The following is a 15,793-nucleotide window of genomic DNA, read 5'->3' as shown; positions in this document are numbered from 1 at the left end:
TTACTTAATGTATTTCAAGACAGGAGCACAATTTCCTTAAGCAATATTCTCTCCTGTCTGATATAGACCAATTCTTAGATATGCAAGCATTTGACTTTGTTGAGCCTCAGAAGAGAAAATTTGTATCTTTCTTTCTTTTTTTTTTTTTTTTTTTTTTTTTTGAGACAGGGTCTCACCCCGCCGTCACCCAGGCTGGTTATCACCCCAGCTGATTACAGCTCATTGCAACCTTGAGCTCCTGGGACCACAAACACACAATACCACATCTGGCTGACTTTTTAAATTTTTGGTAGAGACGGCATTTTGTCATGTTACCAGGCTGGTCTCGAACTCCTGGACTCAAGCAATCCACCCATCTCAGCCTCCCAAAGTGCCAGGATTACAGGCATGAGCCATTGTGACTGGCTGAGAAAAGTTTTCAAGCAAAGTAATAAATATCACATAGGTTAGAAAACAGGCTTATAAGGTAAATTCCACTTGCTTTCATTTTTTTATATATTGGAGAAAGGCACCAAAAATGCCATAACAGAATCATATCTCATAAAAGGTTGTTCAAACTGCTCAGCCCCATAAGACAGATTCTGTTATCTTGCTTCCCACACAGTTTCCACTTAGAGCGATTCATTACGCTCCCCACACACGCTCAGACAGCAATCAAGACAGCAATCAGAGGCTGGGACTTACCAGAAGCGGCTGCGATTGGGAAACGAGTGAATGACATCAGGCCAGTATGCCTTCATTTCTGGCAAAAGATCCTATGCATTAAAATAAAAAAATAAATAAAAGAAGTCTATGCAGGATCTTAATAATAAACTCCAAACTCGGAAGATAAATTTGATAAACTGACACATTCAAAGAATTGAGCTCTGCTAATTAACAATACTTGGGTGAGTAAAATAACCCTACACTTATTTTGTACAAAGTGTTTGTTAAGATATATCTACAAGTGCAATTTGAGTAATCATAAAACTGCACACGAAAATACAAGCTCTTAGAGGTGAAGGGATACAGTGTACATCCAAACAATGGAATATTTGCAGCAACAAAAACCAATGAACTATCAAGCCATGAAAAGCCACTGGAGGAACTGTAAACATATATTGCTAGTGAAAGAGGCCAACCTGCAGAGGCTCCATACTATACGATTCCGATGATGTGACCATTTGGAAAAGGGAGTCTTAAGAGACAGAAAGGAGATTTGCGGTTGCTAGGGGTTCAAGGGGAGGAAAGAAGGGGAGGTATGGCTCAGGCGGTCTGAGGCCAGGGGCTGCTCTGCACCGCACTGGGTGGGACTTGCTCTCCTGCATTTATCCAAAGCCACACAACTGCACAACACAGGAGTAAACCCTAATGTTAACGCTAAACTTTATTTAATAATGAAGTATCAGTATCAGTTCATTAATTGTAACAAATGTGACACACTATAGAAGATGTTAATGATTGGGAGATTTGAGGGGAAGGGAGTGAACTGTCTGTAATCTCCATCCAATTTTTCTGTAAACCTAAAACTGTTCTAAAAAAAAATCAGCCGGACGTGGTGGCTCACGACTGTAATCCCAGCACTTTGGGAGGCTGATGCAGGCAGATCAGGAAGTCAGGAGATCAAGACCCTCCTGGCCAACCTGGTGAAACCCCGTCTCTACCAAAAACACAAAAATTAGCCGGGCATGGTGACACATGTCTGTAATCCCAGCTACTCGGGAGGCTGAGGCAGGAGAATCACCTGAACCAGAGAGGCAGAGGTTGCAGTGAGCCGAGATCGAGCCACCGCACTCCAGCCTGGCGACAGAGTGAGACTCCGTCTTAAAAAACAAACAAACAATAAACCATCAATTAAAACAAACAAACAAAGGACAAGCTCTTCTTTTCCCAGAGAAGAGCTTGTGTGAGCTGGGCAGCCTGGGCTCCACACTGCACCGGTCACGCTAAATTCAACGGAACTGGAGTTTACTTTTCAATTTCTACACACCCTCTACACCAAAAAAACCCAAAATAGTCAGTAAAAAGATGCTGAACAAACTTCAGATAACTTCATTTTTCTTCCCTTTCTCCTGTTTTCCAGCACCCTATATGAGGGTTCTTTCCTCAGCCCATTTGTAATGTGGCCCCACCCCACAGCCCCCGCCCATGTGGGCGCAGCTCTGACCCCCTGCAGCCCCCCAACCAGCCTCTCCTGCCCCACCATGCTGGCTTCAGCCCCACCAGCCCTCGGGATGACCTAGGCCATGATATGATTGACTGTGCAAACTGGGCTACTTCCATTTGGGACAATGCAAAGTTGGATCTACCGCTACACAACGAGGAAGCCAGGACTACTCTGAGGAGTGGCGGCTCAGGCCACCACAGACCCATGACCCGCCGCCCCCCACCCAAAAGGCAATTCAGCCTTCCTGTCCTGGATGCCTCGGGGATATGCAGTCCCATGGTGCCTCTGCACCAACCTCTCCTCTCCTGGGTTTCCGCCTTTCCCGGCTGTAGGCACACATGCCCCTTTTCACCTGGTTGTTATCACGGGGCTCCACCAGCACTGCCCCCTCTGCCCATCAGGCCCACACCTGTCAGCGCTGCCCCCTTAGCCCACCCACATCTGTCAGCCCTGCCCCCTCACCTACCCAGGTCCACACTTATCAGCCCTGCCCCCTCACCCACCCACACCCACACCTGTCAGCCCTGCCCCCTCACCCACCCACACCCACACCTGTCAGCCCTGCCCCCTCAACCACCCATGTCCACACCTGTCAGCGCTGCCCCCTCACTCACCCACACCCACACCTGTCAGCCCTGGCCCCTCATCCACCCATGTCCACAGATCCATGTACATCCCTACACCTGTCATTTAGATTCACCATCCTCATGCTAATTATGCCTAAAGCCACCTTTCCTCTGACCCTGAAGATCCTCTATGTCACCACCTGGAGGTCTCAAGAGCATTTCAAACTCAACATATCCTGAAGTGGCCTCTTCATCATGCCTCCCCAGAGCCCATTCCCTGCAGTGAGTCCTGGAGGAGAGGAGGAGAGTCTGTGTGAGGAGCTAGAGACAGCACCAGGCTCGGGGGTGTCCCTTCTAAGTCTCATGGCAGTGCCCAGCCTCTTGGCTTATCCCACTGAGGGTCTTCATGGGGAGGAAAAAGAAAACAATTCCATACAGATTAGAACTTGTGGGCTGGGTACGGTGGCTCACACCTGTAATCCCAGCACTTTGGGAGACCAAGGTGGGTAGATCACCTGAGGTTGGGAGTTCGAGGCCAGCCTGACCAACATGGGGAAACCCTGTCTCTACTAAAAATACAAAATTAGCTGGGTGTGGTGGCACATGTCTGTAATCCCAGCTACTCGGGAGGCTGAGGCAGGAGAATCACTTGAATCTGGGAGGCGGAGGTTGTGGTAAGCCAAGACTGCACCATTGCACTCCAGCCTGGGCAACCAGAGCGAAACTCTGCCTCAAAAAAGAAAACAAAAAACAAGAACTTGTGATGGATTTGCAACTAATGACCTTGGGGAATGTACCATTCCTAGGAAGGACCCACAACTTCCACAAATTCTTCCATTCTACTGCATATTTCAAAGAAGGCCCCAGTTACCACCACCTCCCTGGGTCCAGGACCAGCTACCCTGACATACACTAGTTACACACAGGAACTGTTGGCACCCTAAGGAAAGGTGAGGGCGTGCGTACAAGTGAAGACTCTGTTATGCCATATGAGGTATAGGTATCTCAAAGGAACGCCTCTGCTACTATCTCTAATAAATTCCCACCCTGTGAGTTTTCTTTAATCAAGCTCTTGTACTGGAAAGGCCCAGCATGTCCACCCTGCTCAGAAACCCGTCCACCAGATAGGACAGCCCCAGGCCTGTGCTCTCTGAGCCTCAGCTGTCTGGAGATGCCTGGCAATAGAGCACACCAACCGGATTCCCACGTGAGCCATCTGACCCAGGAGTCCTGGGACCTGGGACGAGGCGGGGCTGGTGGGCGAGTGTCAGGATCTGCACAAGGTTGGCACAGGGGAGTGTGAGGGCTTGCTCTGGTTGGAGTCCCTCGCTCAGGCCCCTCATGCAGTGGCTTGGGCACAAGGCAGGGGAGGGGAGGGAAGGGGAGGGGAAAGGTCAGTTGGTGTAATTTGTGGGGTTGAGATAGCAATACTTACTAAAACAGCACCAAGGGCTCAATCCTGGTGAATACATTCATAACCCCATAATTTTAAAGATGACTTTGAAGATACACTTGTGAAGAAAAGAGTGAATCTAGGTCAACACTCTGCAGTAGAAATATAATTAAAAATCAATACCTTAATCTCTTCTAAATTGAAGGGCCACGATCTATTACATCCTTCACTTTTATCAGGCCTGGAAATTCAAATTTAAAAGAGAAAGTAAGAAATATGAGTCTTGGTTGGGGTGGCTTCTACACGACCTTAGAAAACACTTTCATTAATGTCTGCAAAGCATAAAAAGAGAAATTCTAATTGGGAATTCCTTATCCCATGCAGGACGCTTAAGAAAGAAGACACGGGTAAGAGTAGTCAGAGTTCGAATTTCTTTAGAAGAGAAAAGAAATTGTGTTAAGAGCATCCAGGAGTAATGCAAACAGGCCGCTGCTTAGTAAAGGAAGCGCAATGGATGGCCTAGTAGCACCTAGGAGCGGGGGCTCTGGGGTCGCCCTGACTGGGTTGACAGCAACCTCTGCTGCTCCCTAGCACCAGGACCTAAGTAAGCTGACCCCTGGCCAATCTCCATGCCACAGATCCAGCATGAGAACAGCGAGAGCCTGTTCCTTTCAATGGTGAGGAGGACTCCAGGAGATGACAAATGTAACATGTCAGAAAGTACCTAGCGTATGACAGAAGATCAGCTAGCAGGATTTTCATTTCATTTTTAGTAGCAAACGCACTTACACTGTCTAGAACTTGAACTCCATCCTCACACATCTAATTCTGGACATATCAACTCTGACTCTTGAGTGCTGCTTACTCTACAAGGTCACCAACTTCCTAAGACCCCGACCTCTCAGAGCCCCAAAGAGGCCAGGGAGGAGAGTGTCTTCAGGGTCAACAGCTGGACCAGCATGTGAAACCCGCCTGATTGCATGCACCGGACTGGATGGCATTGCAAAGCTTCATTCCAGCCTCAGAAATGAAACGGCCACGATGAGCAGAGGCACAATTAGAGCATTTGGCAACAGCAAGGGAGAGGACACCACGCAAAGTCTAGGAAAGCCAGGAGCCCCAGAGACAGGAGGTCAAGGTCATCTGAGCAGCCTGAGAAGAAAGTGAAACCCGAGTAGCTACATTCCAACTTAACTTGTTTCCCACCAATCCCTCTTCCTAAGGAACCAAGAGGCACCAATAAAGCTAAAAGGGCCTTTTTCAATCCCGGCATCGAGGCAGCAGGACAAAACTGGTCTTTCAGATGGGGCGATTCGTGCGCCCAGTTCAACGTCACAAGTATGTCCATGTTAAATAGAAAAGAATTAACTGGGCCGGGCGCGGTGGCTCAAGCCTGTAATCCCAGCACTTTGGGAGGCCGAGACGGGCGGATCACGAGGTCAGGAGATCAAGACCATCCTGGCTAACATGCTGAAACCCCGTCTCTACTAAAAAAAATACAAAAAACTAGCCGGGCGACCTGGCGGGCGCCTGTAGTCCCAGCTACTAGGGAGGCTGAGGCAGGAGAATGGCGTGAACCCGGGAGGCGGAGCTTGCAGTAAGCTGAGATCCGGCCATTGCACTCCAGCCTGGGCGACAGAGCGAGACTCCGTCTCAAAAAAAAAAAAAAAAAAAAAAAAAAAAAAAGAAAAGAATTAACTAAAGGCAGACAAAACCAGAAAAATAAATTTGAGTGTCTCCGAAATGTGTACAAGAGAGATACACACATTTATGTATTTTCATGTAGTTATTTATAATAAATCCCAAGAGAAGAACAAAATGAGAAAATTAAAATGTAGTGACCCTAACATGTACCGAGAATCTGTAAACACTATTTTAAAAAGTGTTACTGGCCGGGCGCAGTGGCTCACACCTGTAATCCCAGCACTTTGGGAGGCCAAGGCAGGTGGATCACCTGAGGTCAGGAGTTCGAGACCAGCCTGACAAACATGGTGAAATCCTGGCTCTACTAAAAAATACAAAAATCAGCTGGGTGTGGTGGGGCACACCTGTAATTCCAGCTACTTGGGAGGCTGGAGCAAGAGAATCACTTGAACCTGGGAGGCGGAGGTTGCAGTGAGCCGAGATCGTGCCACTGCACTCCAGCCTGGGCAACAGAGTAAGACTCCATCTCAAAAAAAAAAAAAAAAAAAAAAGTGTTATTGTTATATGAAGACAGAATTAAAGAACAAGAGAATCAGTGTTCTGCTAGAAAGACTAAAGATATTTTTATAAGAATCTGGTCTATTGGATAAACTCCTAAAAATAAACAAGAATAAATACATTCAAGCTAGGGTTCCCAGTCAGCGAGCCTCTTCTGCCTAAGATTTAATTGTGTGAGATACTTGCCATAGTCCATGTATTGTCCAGTAATCCGGAGGGTCTCTACAGTCGTTTTGAATTTCCTAGGGAGAAAATATAACAAGAAAATGGTTGACTCTTTATTAAAATATACTTAGAACCCTATTAAAATACATTTAGCAACTAGTTGCAACATATGCCAACGAGATACAGGTACTGTGCTAATAACACAAGCTAAAATCAGTGTTAGTTCATAATAAATTGCTTACAACAACAAATCCATGAGGAAGCTACACTCGGGCTGGATGTTCTAAGCCAATCCTCAAACAACTGACTTAATAGAAACAGCCATTTTTGTTAAGCCATTCCTCAAATATTTGACTTAACAGAAACCGGTGCTTTTATGAGCCGAGCACAGTGGCTCACGCCTGTAATCCCAAAACTTTGTTTGGGAGGCCAAGGCGGGTGGTTCAACTGAGGTCAGGAGTTCTAGACCAGCCTGGCCAACATGGTGAAACCTCGTCTCTACTGAAAACACAAAATTGGCCGGGTGTGGTGGCAGGTGCTTGTCGTCCCTGTTACTCTGGAAGCTGAGGCAGGAGAACTGCTTGAACTCAGTGAACCGAGATCACACCATTGCACTCCAGCCTAGGTGACAAGAACAAAACTGTGTCTCAAAAAAAAAAAAAAAAAAAAAAAAAAGGCTGGGCACGGTGGCTCATGCCTCTAAACTCAGCACTTTGGGAGGTGGAGGTGGGCAGATCACGAGGTCAGGAGATCAAGACCATCCTGGCCGACCTGTGAAACCCTGTCTCTACTAAAAATACAAAAATTAGCTGGGCGTGGTGGCACGCGCCTGTAATCCCAGCTACTCAGGAGGCTGAGGCAGGAGAATCACTTGAACCCGGAAGGCGGAGCTTGCAGTGAGCCAAGATCATGCCACTGCAGTCCAGCCTGGTGACAGAGCAAGACTCCATCTCAAAAAAAAAAAAAGCTGTTTTTGTTAAGCCAATCTGATGGGAACACTCTCATTTGCCCAGAGATAATTTACTTAACATATACCCGAAAATACATGTTTAAGGACAAAAGGCTGAGAGTACCCTGCTAAACTAATGCTTGTTCAGGTACCAAGTCCAAATAGATGAGTGAAATAATAAGTATCAAAAAATTTGAAGCCAGAAAAATAAAAAGCTAAGAATAGGAGTACATCCTTAATCACCATCATAAAGATAAAATAATAGAGAAAAAAAACTCAGCTTAGCATTTTTTAAGTATTTTCAAATTGTTTAGCTAAAATGAAGTTTTTCCACAACAGTCATCCAGAAATATATGTGGGCTATGGGAGCGGATGAAGCACAGGGCATGCCTGGCCCAACACAGTGGGGGCAGCAAAGGAAAGCACAAGTCTGAGCCCAGAGGACCCGCCAGGGCACCAGGGTCCATCCCGCCCAGCGCTTTCCCCAAATTTGCCTTTCCTGGGAGGCAGCTTCAGCTCACAGTCGATCTGGAAAGGAGGGGGAGTCTGGTTCAGCTGAGAGGTGTCAGCGACTGAAAGCCTGAGCGGCAAAAAGGCTGGAAACACAGCAATCTCTAGTATTAGAAATGAGCAAGACTGGGCTGGGCGCAATGGCGCAGGCCTATAATCCTAGCACTTTAAAAGGCCAAGGCTGGTGGATCACTTGAGGTCAGGAGTTCAAGACCAGCCTGGCTGACATAATGAAACACTGTCTCTACTAAAAATACAAAAATTAGTTGGGCATGGTGGTGGGCTCCTATAGTTCCAGCTACTTAGGAGGCTGAGGCAGGAGAATGGCTTGACCCCAGGAGGCGGCGGTTGCAGTGAGCCGAGATCACACCACTGCACTCCAGCCTGGGCAATAGAGCGAGACTCCTTCTCAAAAAAAAAAAAAAAGAAATGATCAAGGGCATAATTTGAGCCGGATAAGCGAAATTGCATTTTCACTTGTCAACAGAAAAATCAGTTGAGGAAGTAGAACAGAAAGTCCTTACAGCTAAGTGCTAGAGGAAGAAGGTCAGAGGCCAAAACCTGTAACTTCACCTCTGCCACCCAACTCCATCCCTCAGGGAACCCGGTTCAAAGCCAGAAGCTTGGCTCCTTTCCTGGGGACACTGCAGAGAGCAACGCCTGCACCACACAGGGCTCTGAGGGCTCTGCACAGCACTCAGTTCCCAGGCCTGCCTGCGTGGAGCTGTGGGAGAGCCCAGGACACTGGGAACCCCAGACAGATCAAGCACTTTTGACACAAGCATCTCATTGGAGAGGGCACCAGGGACGGCCCTCACTGCCTAGGAGGACACCTGGGCTGAAACAGAACCCTTCACCATGGATGCCTGGTAGGAAATATACTCCCTAACAAGGATCTTTTGCTACAGATTTTTTAAAAATCTTTTTCTAAAGCCTCAAGGCAAAGATGTGCCTCCACGCAGATTTACATTAGTGTGCAGGCACACACCCACATTTTGTCATGTAAATGCCTCCCTGAATGCAGAGCAGCCAACTCTCAGGCCCTGGAGGCAGATCCTTCAGTGTGGGTCAAAGACAATGCTTAAGTTCAAGCTCCTCCTCCACGGACCTTGCTGGTCCTTCCTTCCTTAGGAACCAAGGACTCCAGCAATCCCTCACCATATCTCAGAACGCCAGCCACACTCCCAACAACTGAAAGTTGGTGCCAAGCAGCTTCCGGCTCCTCCTGTCCACTGCCCCTACCCCAAGGCAAGGAAACAGCACCAGGGGCGCAACGTTAAGTCTGCAAAACTGAAAACGGGGCAGTCTCGTGTATAGAAATGAGCAAGAGCATAATTTGAGCCAGATAAGCAAAATTTCATTTTCATTTGTCATCAGAAAAATCAGTGAGGAAGTAGAAGAGAAAATCATTAACACTCAGTGCTAGAGGCAAAACATAAAGCCTGCGTGCTCCTGACAGAATGTGGAGCTAGCTCAGCAATACGATGAAACACTGTAGAAGTGTGCGAGGCACACCAGGGTCGGCTCGATACACTGAGCAGGGCAGGCCCTGAGGGGCAGATCCAGGCAGCGTCCTGGCTCTGGGTGCTCCAATGAGAAGGGCCTGGACACTGACAGGACATTGAAGGGATGTGGGGCACGGAGCAAAACAGAGCCAGATGAAGAGGGGCCAGCCTGGAGGGCCGCGGGTACCATGGGTGCCAAGCACAGCAAAGGAGGCAGGGATGCTCTTGAGTCCTCTTCACTCACAGGACATGTTAATAAGATGTTCAATAATGTCCAATACGCGGAGGGATGTAGGGACCAGCCCTACAGGGTCTGTGGGTTTTTCTCCTCGTGTGCAGAGACGAGAGACCGTAGAAATAAAGACACAAGACAAAGAGATAAAAGACAGCTGGGCCCGGGGAACCACTATCACCAAGACCCGGAGACCAGCAGTGGTCCCGAATGCCTGGCTAAGCTGTTATTTATTGGATACAAGGCAAAAGGGGCAGGGTAAGGAGTGAGTCATCTCCAATGATTGATAAGGTCACGTGAGTCACGCGTCCACCAGACAGGGGGCCCTTCCCTGTTTGAGAGAGAGAGAGGAGACCTTACACCATTATTTCGTCTATGCATTTCAAAGACTTTTAGTACTTTCACTAATTCTGCTACTGCTATTTAGAAGGCAGAGCCAGGGGTACAGGGTGGAACATGAAAGTGAAACAGGAGCGTGACCACTGCAGCACAGCATCATGGGGAGATGGTTAGGCCTCCGGATGGCTGTGGACGGGCCTGACTGATGTCTGGCCTTCCACAAGAGGTGGTGAAGCAAAGTCTTCTCTAACTCCCCCGGGGAAAGGGAGACTCCCTTTCCCAGTCGGCTAAGTAATGGGTGCCTTCCCTAGGCACTGACACTACCGCTAGACCAAGGTCTGCTAAGTAACGGTTGCCTTCCCAGGCACTGGCATTATCGCTAGACCAAGGAGCCATCTAGTGGCCGTGTACAGGCATGACAGAGGGCTCACACACGTCTTCTGGTCACTTCTCACCGTGCCCCTTCAGCTCCTATCTCTGTATGGCCTGGTTTTTCCTACGTTATAATTGTAGAGCAAGGACTATTATAATATTGAAATAAAGAGTAATGCTACAAACTGATGATTAATAATATTCATATATCATCATATCTATAATCTATTTCTAGTATAGCTATTCTTGTTTTACATATTTTCTTTATTATACTGGAACAGCTTGTGCCCTCGGTCTCTTGCCTTGGCACCTGGGTGGCTTGCCACCTACAGAGGGAGGAGACAAACTGAGGCTTGCTGTGGGTTGAAACGTGTCCTCCCAAAAGATATATCCCCGTCCTAACCCCTCCTCCCATCTGTGAACATGACCCTACATGGACACAGGGTCTTTGCGGATGTCATCAAGTTAAGATGAGGTGATAGCAGATTAGGATGGGCCCTAAATCCAATTACTGGTGTCTTCATCAGAAGAGACAGAGAGACACAAAGCAGAGAACACACTGTGAAGGAGAGGTAGAGATTGGGGTGATGGGCCACCCAGGAATGCAGAGGACCACGGGTCCTTACTAGAAGCTAGCAGAGAAACAGAACAAACTCTCTCAGAGCCCTCCAGGAGGAACCAACCCTTCTGACCCTAGGTTGAGACTTCCCCTTTCAGAACTGTGAGAATAAATTCCTGAGGCTCTTCGCTACCCAGCTTGTGGCACTTTGTTACAGCAGCCCTGGGAAGCTCACACACAGCCCTCCTGGGGGCAGTCTCTGCAGGAGACACCGCCCACCCACCAGAGCAGTGCCCACCTCCTGCACCAGCAGCGTGGGTGCCCTGGACGGGCAGGTGCACGCAAACCCCTCTTCACAGGGCTCCCCAGGTCCCAGGGCCCGTCAAGGCAGAAACACTCACCTCACATACCGTCTCAGGCCAGTGCTGAACCATAATTAGCTTTTTCCACTCATGGTTGTCACTGTCAAAACACAAGAAACTTAGTTTTCAAGAACTTTTTTAAAGTTACAGAAAAAATTCATCCCCCCATCCATCCCTTCATTCATTCATTCAGCATTGAGTGCCTGTGGGACAGGGAACACTGCCTGCCCTGCTGCTGCGCACACTCCTGTGAGGAAGGTGGTAAACCCCTACACTAAGAAGGCACACGTGGTGGTATCCAGTGCTGAGTGGCAGTGAACATGAATAGGAGAAGGGGAGGAGGGGAGAGGAAGGGAAGCAGAGGCAGGGCAAGTTAGGAGGGCAGCCAGGGAGGTCCTCACTGAAGGGAAGCCACTGAGCCACGAAGCACCTTTCTCCTAAGGATGCTCAAGAGAAATGCAGACCCACGATACCTCCCTTGCATTCGTGAAACCCATAAAAGCTTGAAACCTGGCAGTTTTTTGTAATTCACTCGGCAACAAAACATAACCTGAATTAGCATAACGCTATTTATCGTCACTACCCCGACTCAGTTTTTAGACTTCACTTGCTTCTCTGCAGGATGTGTCCTTTGAGTTTAGGGTGCTACTTCAGATGCCACCAGGACTGTTAACTGGAGCACGGTATGTGCACTGCATCCTGAATGTTATCCAAGACATGGTATGCACGCAGCACTGCATCACATGTGTTACCCAGAACACAGGGCCACACTAGATCACAAACCTGAACACTGTGAAACTCGTCTGACTCTAAGACCTCACAGAAGCCACTGTGGAGCTTCAGCTTATTCATGGCAGGAGGCCTCTAGCCAGATCTGCAAGACTTAACAACGAGACTGAAGTAAAATGTGCAGCTTGCAAAAAATGCACATGGAAAAAGCCAGCAGCAACACAGGAATATAAGTCAAGCAGACACTTCAGGATAAATCAAATTTTAGAAGAGAAGATTCCAAGTAAAAAGATCAAGTTGTTACACATTAGCTTTTGTAAATAATTGAGTCCTGTTGAATTTGTAGAGAATTTACAATTAAGATGGTATGAAAACTTAGTTGTACATTGGAACTAATTATGCAAGCTCTCAGTACAAAAGGAAAAACGGGTTCAAACCCGGTGGCTCACACCTATAATCCCAGCACTTTGGGAGGCGGAGGCGGGCAGATTGCTTGAGCTCAGGAGTTCAAGATCAGCCTGGGCAACATGGTGAAACCCTGTCTACAAAAATTAGCCAGGTGTGGTGGCATGAACATGTAGTCCCAGCTACTTGGAAGGCGCTAAGGCAAGAGGATATAGCTTGAGCCCAGGAGGTGGAAGTTGCAGTGAACCCAGATTACATCACTGCACTCCAACCTGGGCGACAGAGCCAGACCTTGTCTCAAAAAAAAAAAAAAAAAAAAAAGGATGAGCTGCAGGGTGAGAATCAAAGCTGGGAAAAGCTTTTGGGAAAAGCTTTTACCCTTGGGTGCAAAAACCTTATTTTACACAGATGGAAACTGAGGCTGGAAAGCTTAGCAATGCCCAGGAAGATGAGACTATCAATATGCTTACAACAAAACTACCAAGACTCAGACATCCGTAACAAACTCTCCATCTACAACCAGGCAAAGAGTGGTGTGAGTGCAGGAGACCCCTCCCACACACATGCCCCCCTCCCCTATTCACGGAGAAAGTAATGGAGAAGCTAAAGAAAGTCTAAGAAGAAAGAAAAATCACCAAGATCTCAAACCCAGTTAGAACTTGGGAAAATACCCGCTGATCTGTGAAGCCCTGGTGGTCTGAATCAACCACATTCTCGCAAATCTTGCCTGCTTAAGGTGGTCCCATTATATCAGCTGCATGAATTATGGGGTGGGATGGGGGATCCACATATGACAGCCTGTTTTGTGCTAACGTTTACTTCCAGTCAGACATCATTGCAAGTACATTCTGTACCTTAACTGATTTCTCCTGAAGCCAACTCTGTGAGGCAGACTGTTACTATTTCTACTTTACAAAAGAGGAAACTGCAGTGCAAAGAGCTGAAACGTCCCACACCTGGGTGTGAACTAGCAGTTCCCACTCAGCCAGCACCGGTCAGCACGCCACAGACTTCCCCAATGAGAGGCTCTGACCCTCATGGCCAATAAATAAGGACATAAATGTAGCTCTTTTTCAGAAAATTCATTTTCTGGAACATTGAAATATAATGCTACCTTTTAATGTATACGATTAAAAAAGAAAAAATCTAAGGTATTTAAAAAGTAAAACCCTGGCCAGGTGCAGGGACTCACGCCTGTAATCCCAGCACTTTGGGAGGCCGAGGCGGGCGGATCACCTGAGGTCAGAAGTTCTTAAATACAAAATACAAAACTTAGCCAGGCGTGGTGGTGTGCGCCTGTAATCCCACCTACTTTGAGGCTGAGGCAGGAGAATCGCTTGAACCCGGGAGGTTGAGGTTGCAGTGAGCTGAGATCAGGCCACTGTACTCCAGCCTGAGTGACAGAGCAAGACTCTCTCTCAAAAATAATAATAATAATAATACATAAATAACAAGTAAAACCCACCTTTTCAACACCTTCTATGTAAGAAATCCTTTTATTAACCCGATCGTTACCCAAATAGAAGAAAAAAACATGGTATTCAAATATTGGTATCTTCGGCCGGGCGCGGTGGCTCAAGCCTGTAATCCCAGCACTTTGGGAGGCCGAGACGGGCGGATCATGAGGTCAGGAGATCGAGACCATCCTGGCTAATACAGTGAAACCCCGTCTCTACTAAAAAATACAAAAAACTAGCCGGGCGACGAGGCGGGCGCCTGTAGTCCCAGCTACTCGGGAGGCTGAGACAGGAGAATGGCGTGAACTCGGGAGGCGGAGCTTGCAGTGAGCTGAGAGCCGGCCACTGCACTCCAGCCTGGGCGGCAGAGCAAGACTCCGTCTCAAAAAAAACGAAACAAACAAACAAAAAAAAACAAAATTCTGTGGTATCTTCCACAGAATTCAAGTTGGAATTCTTTGCAGCAACGCCCGTTTACCCCTAATTAATCTGGGCGGCTGCCCCCCGCAACCCCCGCGCGCGCGCGCGCACACACACACACACACACACACACACACACACACACACACAAACAGGGAGGGTGAGCCAGGGTAAGAGATTCAGAACAGGACACTCAAAAAGAGGAAGAACAGTCGTTTCACCACCCGCTGCAGTGGAAGCTAAAATTAAGCGTCCCCTCCACGACTTCGACCTCTGGGAGAACTTCGAGTGCAGGAACCGTGCTCCACCAAGCCTGCCACCTGCTCTGTCGCGTTCTAGGCTGGGAGTTGTCTGTGGGACCAGTTTCCAGTCCTGCTCCAGGCCAGAGTGTACCCAGAACCTCACCCTACCCCCTACTCCTTCCCAGGGGTCACCCCGGGGAGTGCTCAGGGCTCCCCCCCGCAACCCACTTCTTCCCAGGAGTTACCCCGGAGCGTGCCCAGGGCTCCCCCCAACCCACTCCTTGCCAGGGGTCACCCCGGAGCGTGCTCGGCTCTCCCTGCCCTCCCCAGTCGCTGCTTGGGGCTCAGCGAGCGCCGACCCCGAGAGTAGCAGCCTGCACCGCGTGGAAAGCTCTAGGGCCCGGCTCCCACGCTCCCCACTTTACCTCGCAAGATAACTCACCGCAGGCGCTTGTCCGCACCGCCCAGGCAAAGCAACGCCAGGTAGAGGCAGCCCAGCAGGGCCCCGCGTAGTGCTGCAGGTCGCATGGTGCCGACCTGCGGAGAGGACGCGGCCTGCTGCCGCTCCGGCCCCCACTTTCCACCTGCGGCCCGAGGAAGGCTTCCGGGAGAAAAGCTGTCTCCGAGACCCCGCGCCGCCGCGCTCCCTCCGCTGAGCAGCGGCCACCGGGTGCGCCCGGGGCCCTGGACGGCCTGAGCCAGTGACTCGCGGGCCCCTCGCCGGGCTCTGAAAATTGCAGCAGCAACCCTGGCGACCCAGGCCCCTTGGAGCTCCCCTTCAGGTTCGCGCACCAAGCGCGCACGTCCCGGGCCCACCGCGACCCCAGCTCCTCCGCGCCGCAGCCACCGTCCGCCCACGACCACGGTCAGTCGCGTCCAGCCTGGCCTGCACGGGAGCAGAGAGCCACGCCCCCAGTACGGCTCGCCCCCGCCGGCGGACACGCCCCCCAGAACGCCACTTCCCCGCCCGGCGTTCACGCCCCGCCCCGCCCCGCTCCGCCCCGCCCCGCGGTTGGCCGGGAGAGGCAGAGGTCAGAGCAGGTCCGCGGGCCTTGCGGGCGTGTCAGGCAGCTGTGTTCCTTCGCCACGCAGGCACCCCGCGCCTTCCCACGCAGCTCTGCGCCACTCCCCCACTCCCAGGTCGGAGCTAGCCTGGACCACCAGGGAGGACCGCCCTCGGGGGGACAGCCCGTGTCTGCGCCACCCCCGCCAGCAAGTGGGTGTGCGGGCCCCAGGGTCA

The 15,793-nt window shown here is 49.6% G+C and overlaps 1 protein-coding gene across 1 annotated transcript in view; it reads right to left on the bottom strand.

The window, feature by feature from the left end:
• Positions 1–15,506, bottom strand: part of RNASET2 (ribonuclease T2) — a 28,622-nt gene extending 13,116 nt beyond the window's left edge. Inside the window, exons 1-5 of the mRNA XM_010356580.2 lie at positions 14,996–15,506; positions 11,340–11,400; positions 6,494–6,549; positions 4,289–4,346; positions 685–755 (exon numbers count right to left, since the gene is read on the bottom strand). Coding sequence (XP_010354882.1) covers positions 685–755; positions 4,289–4,346; positions 6,494–6,549; positions 11,340–11,400; positions 14,996–15,081 — 332 coding nt within the window. The 5' untranslated portion in view covers positions 15,082–15,506. The remainder of the gene's footprint in view (positions 1–684; positions 756–4,288; positions 4,347–6,493; positions 6,550–11,339; positions 11,401–14,995) is intronic.
• Between the last annotated feature and the right edge of the window lie 287 nt (positions 15,507–15,793).

This window comes from Rhinopithecus roxellana, chromosome 4 (assembly GCF_007565055.1).
Source record: "Rhinopithecus roxellana isolate Shanxi Qingling chromosome 4, ASM756505v1, whole genome shotgun sequence".
NCBI lineage: Eukaryota > Metazoa > Chordata > Mammalia > Primates > Cercopithecidae > Rhinopithecus > Rhinopithecus roxellana.
The sequence above is the reverse complement of the archived record's forward strand: the minus strand, read 5'-3'. Positions and strand labels throughout refer to the sequence as shown.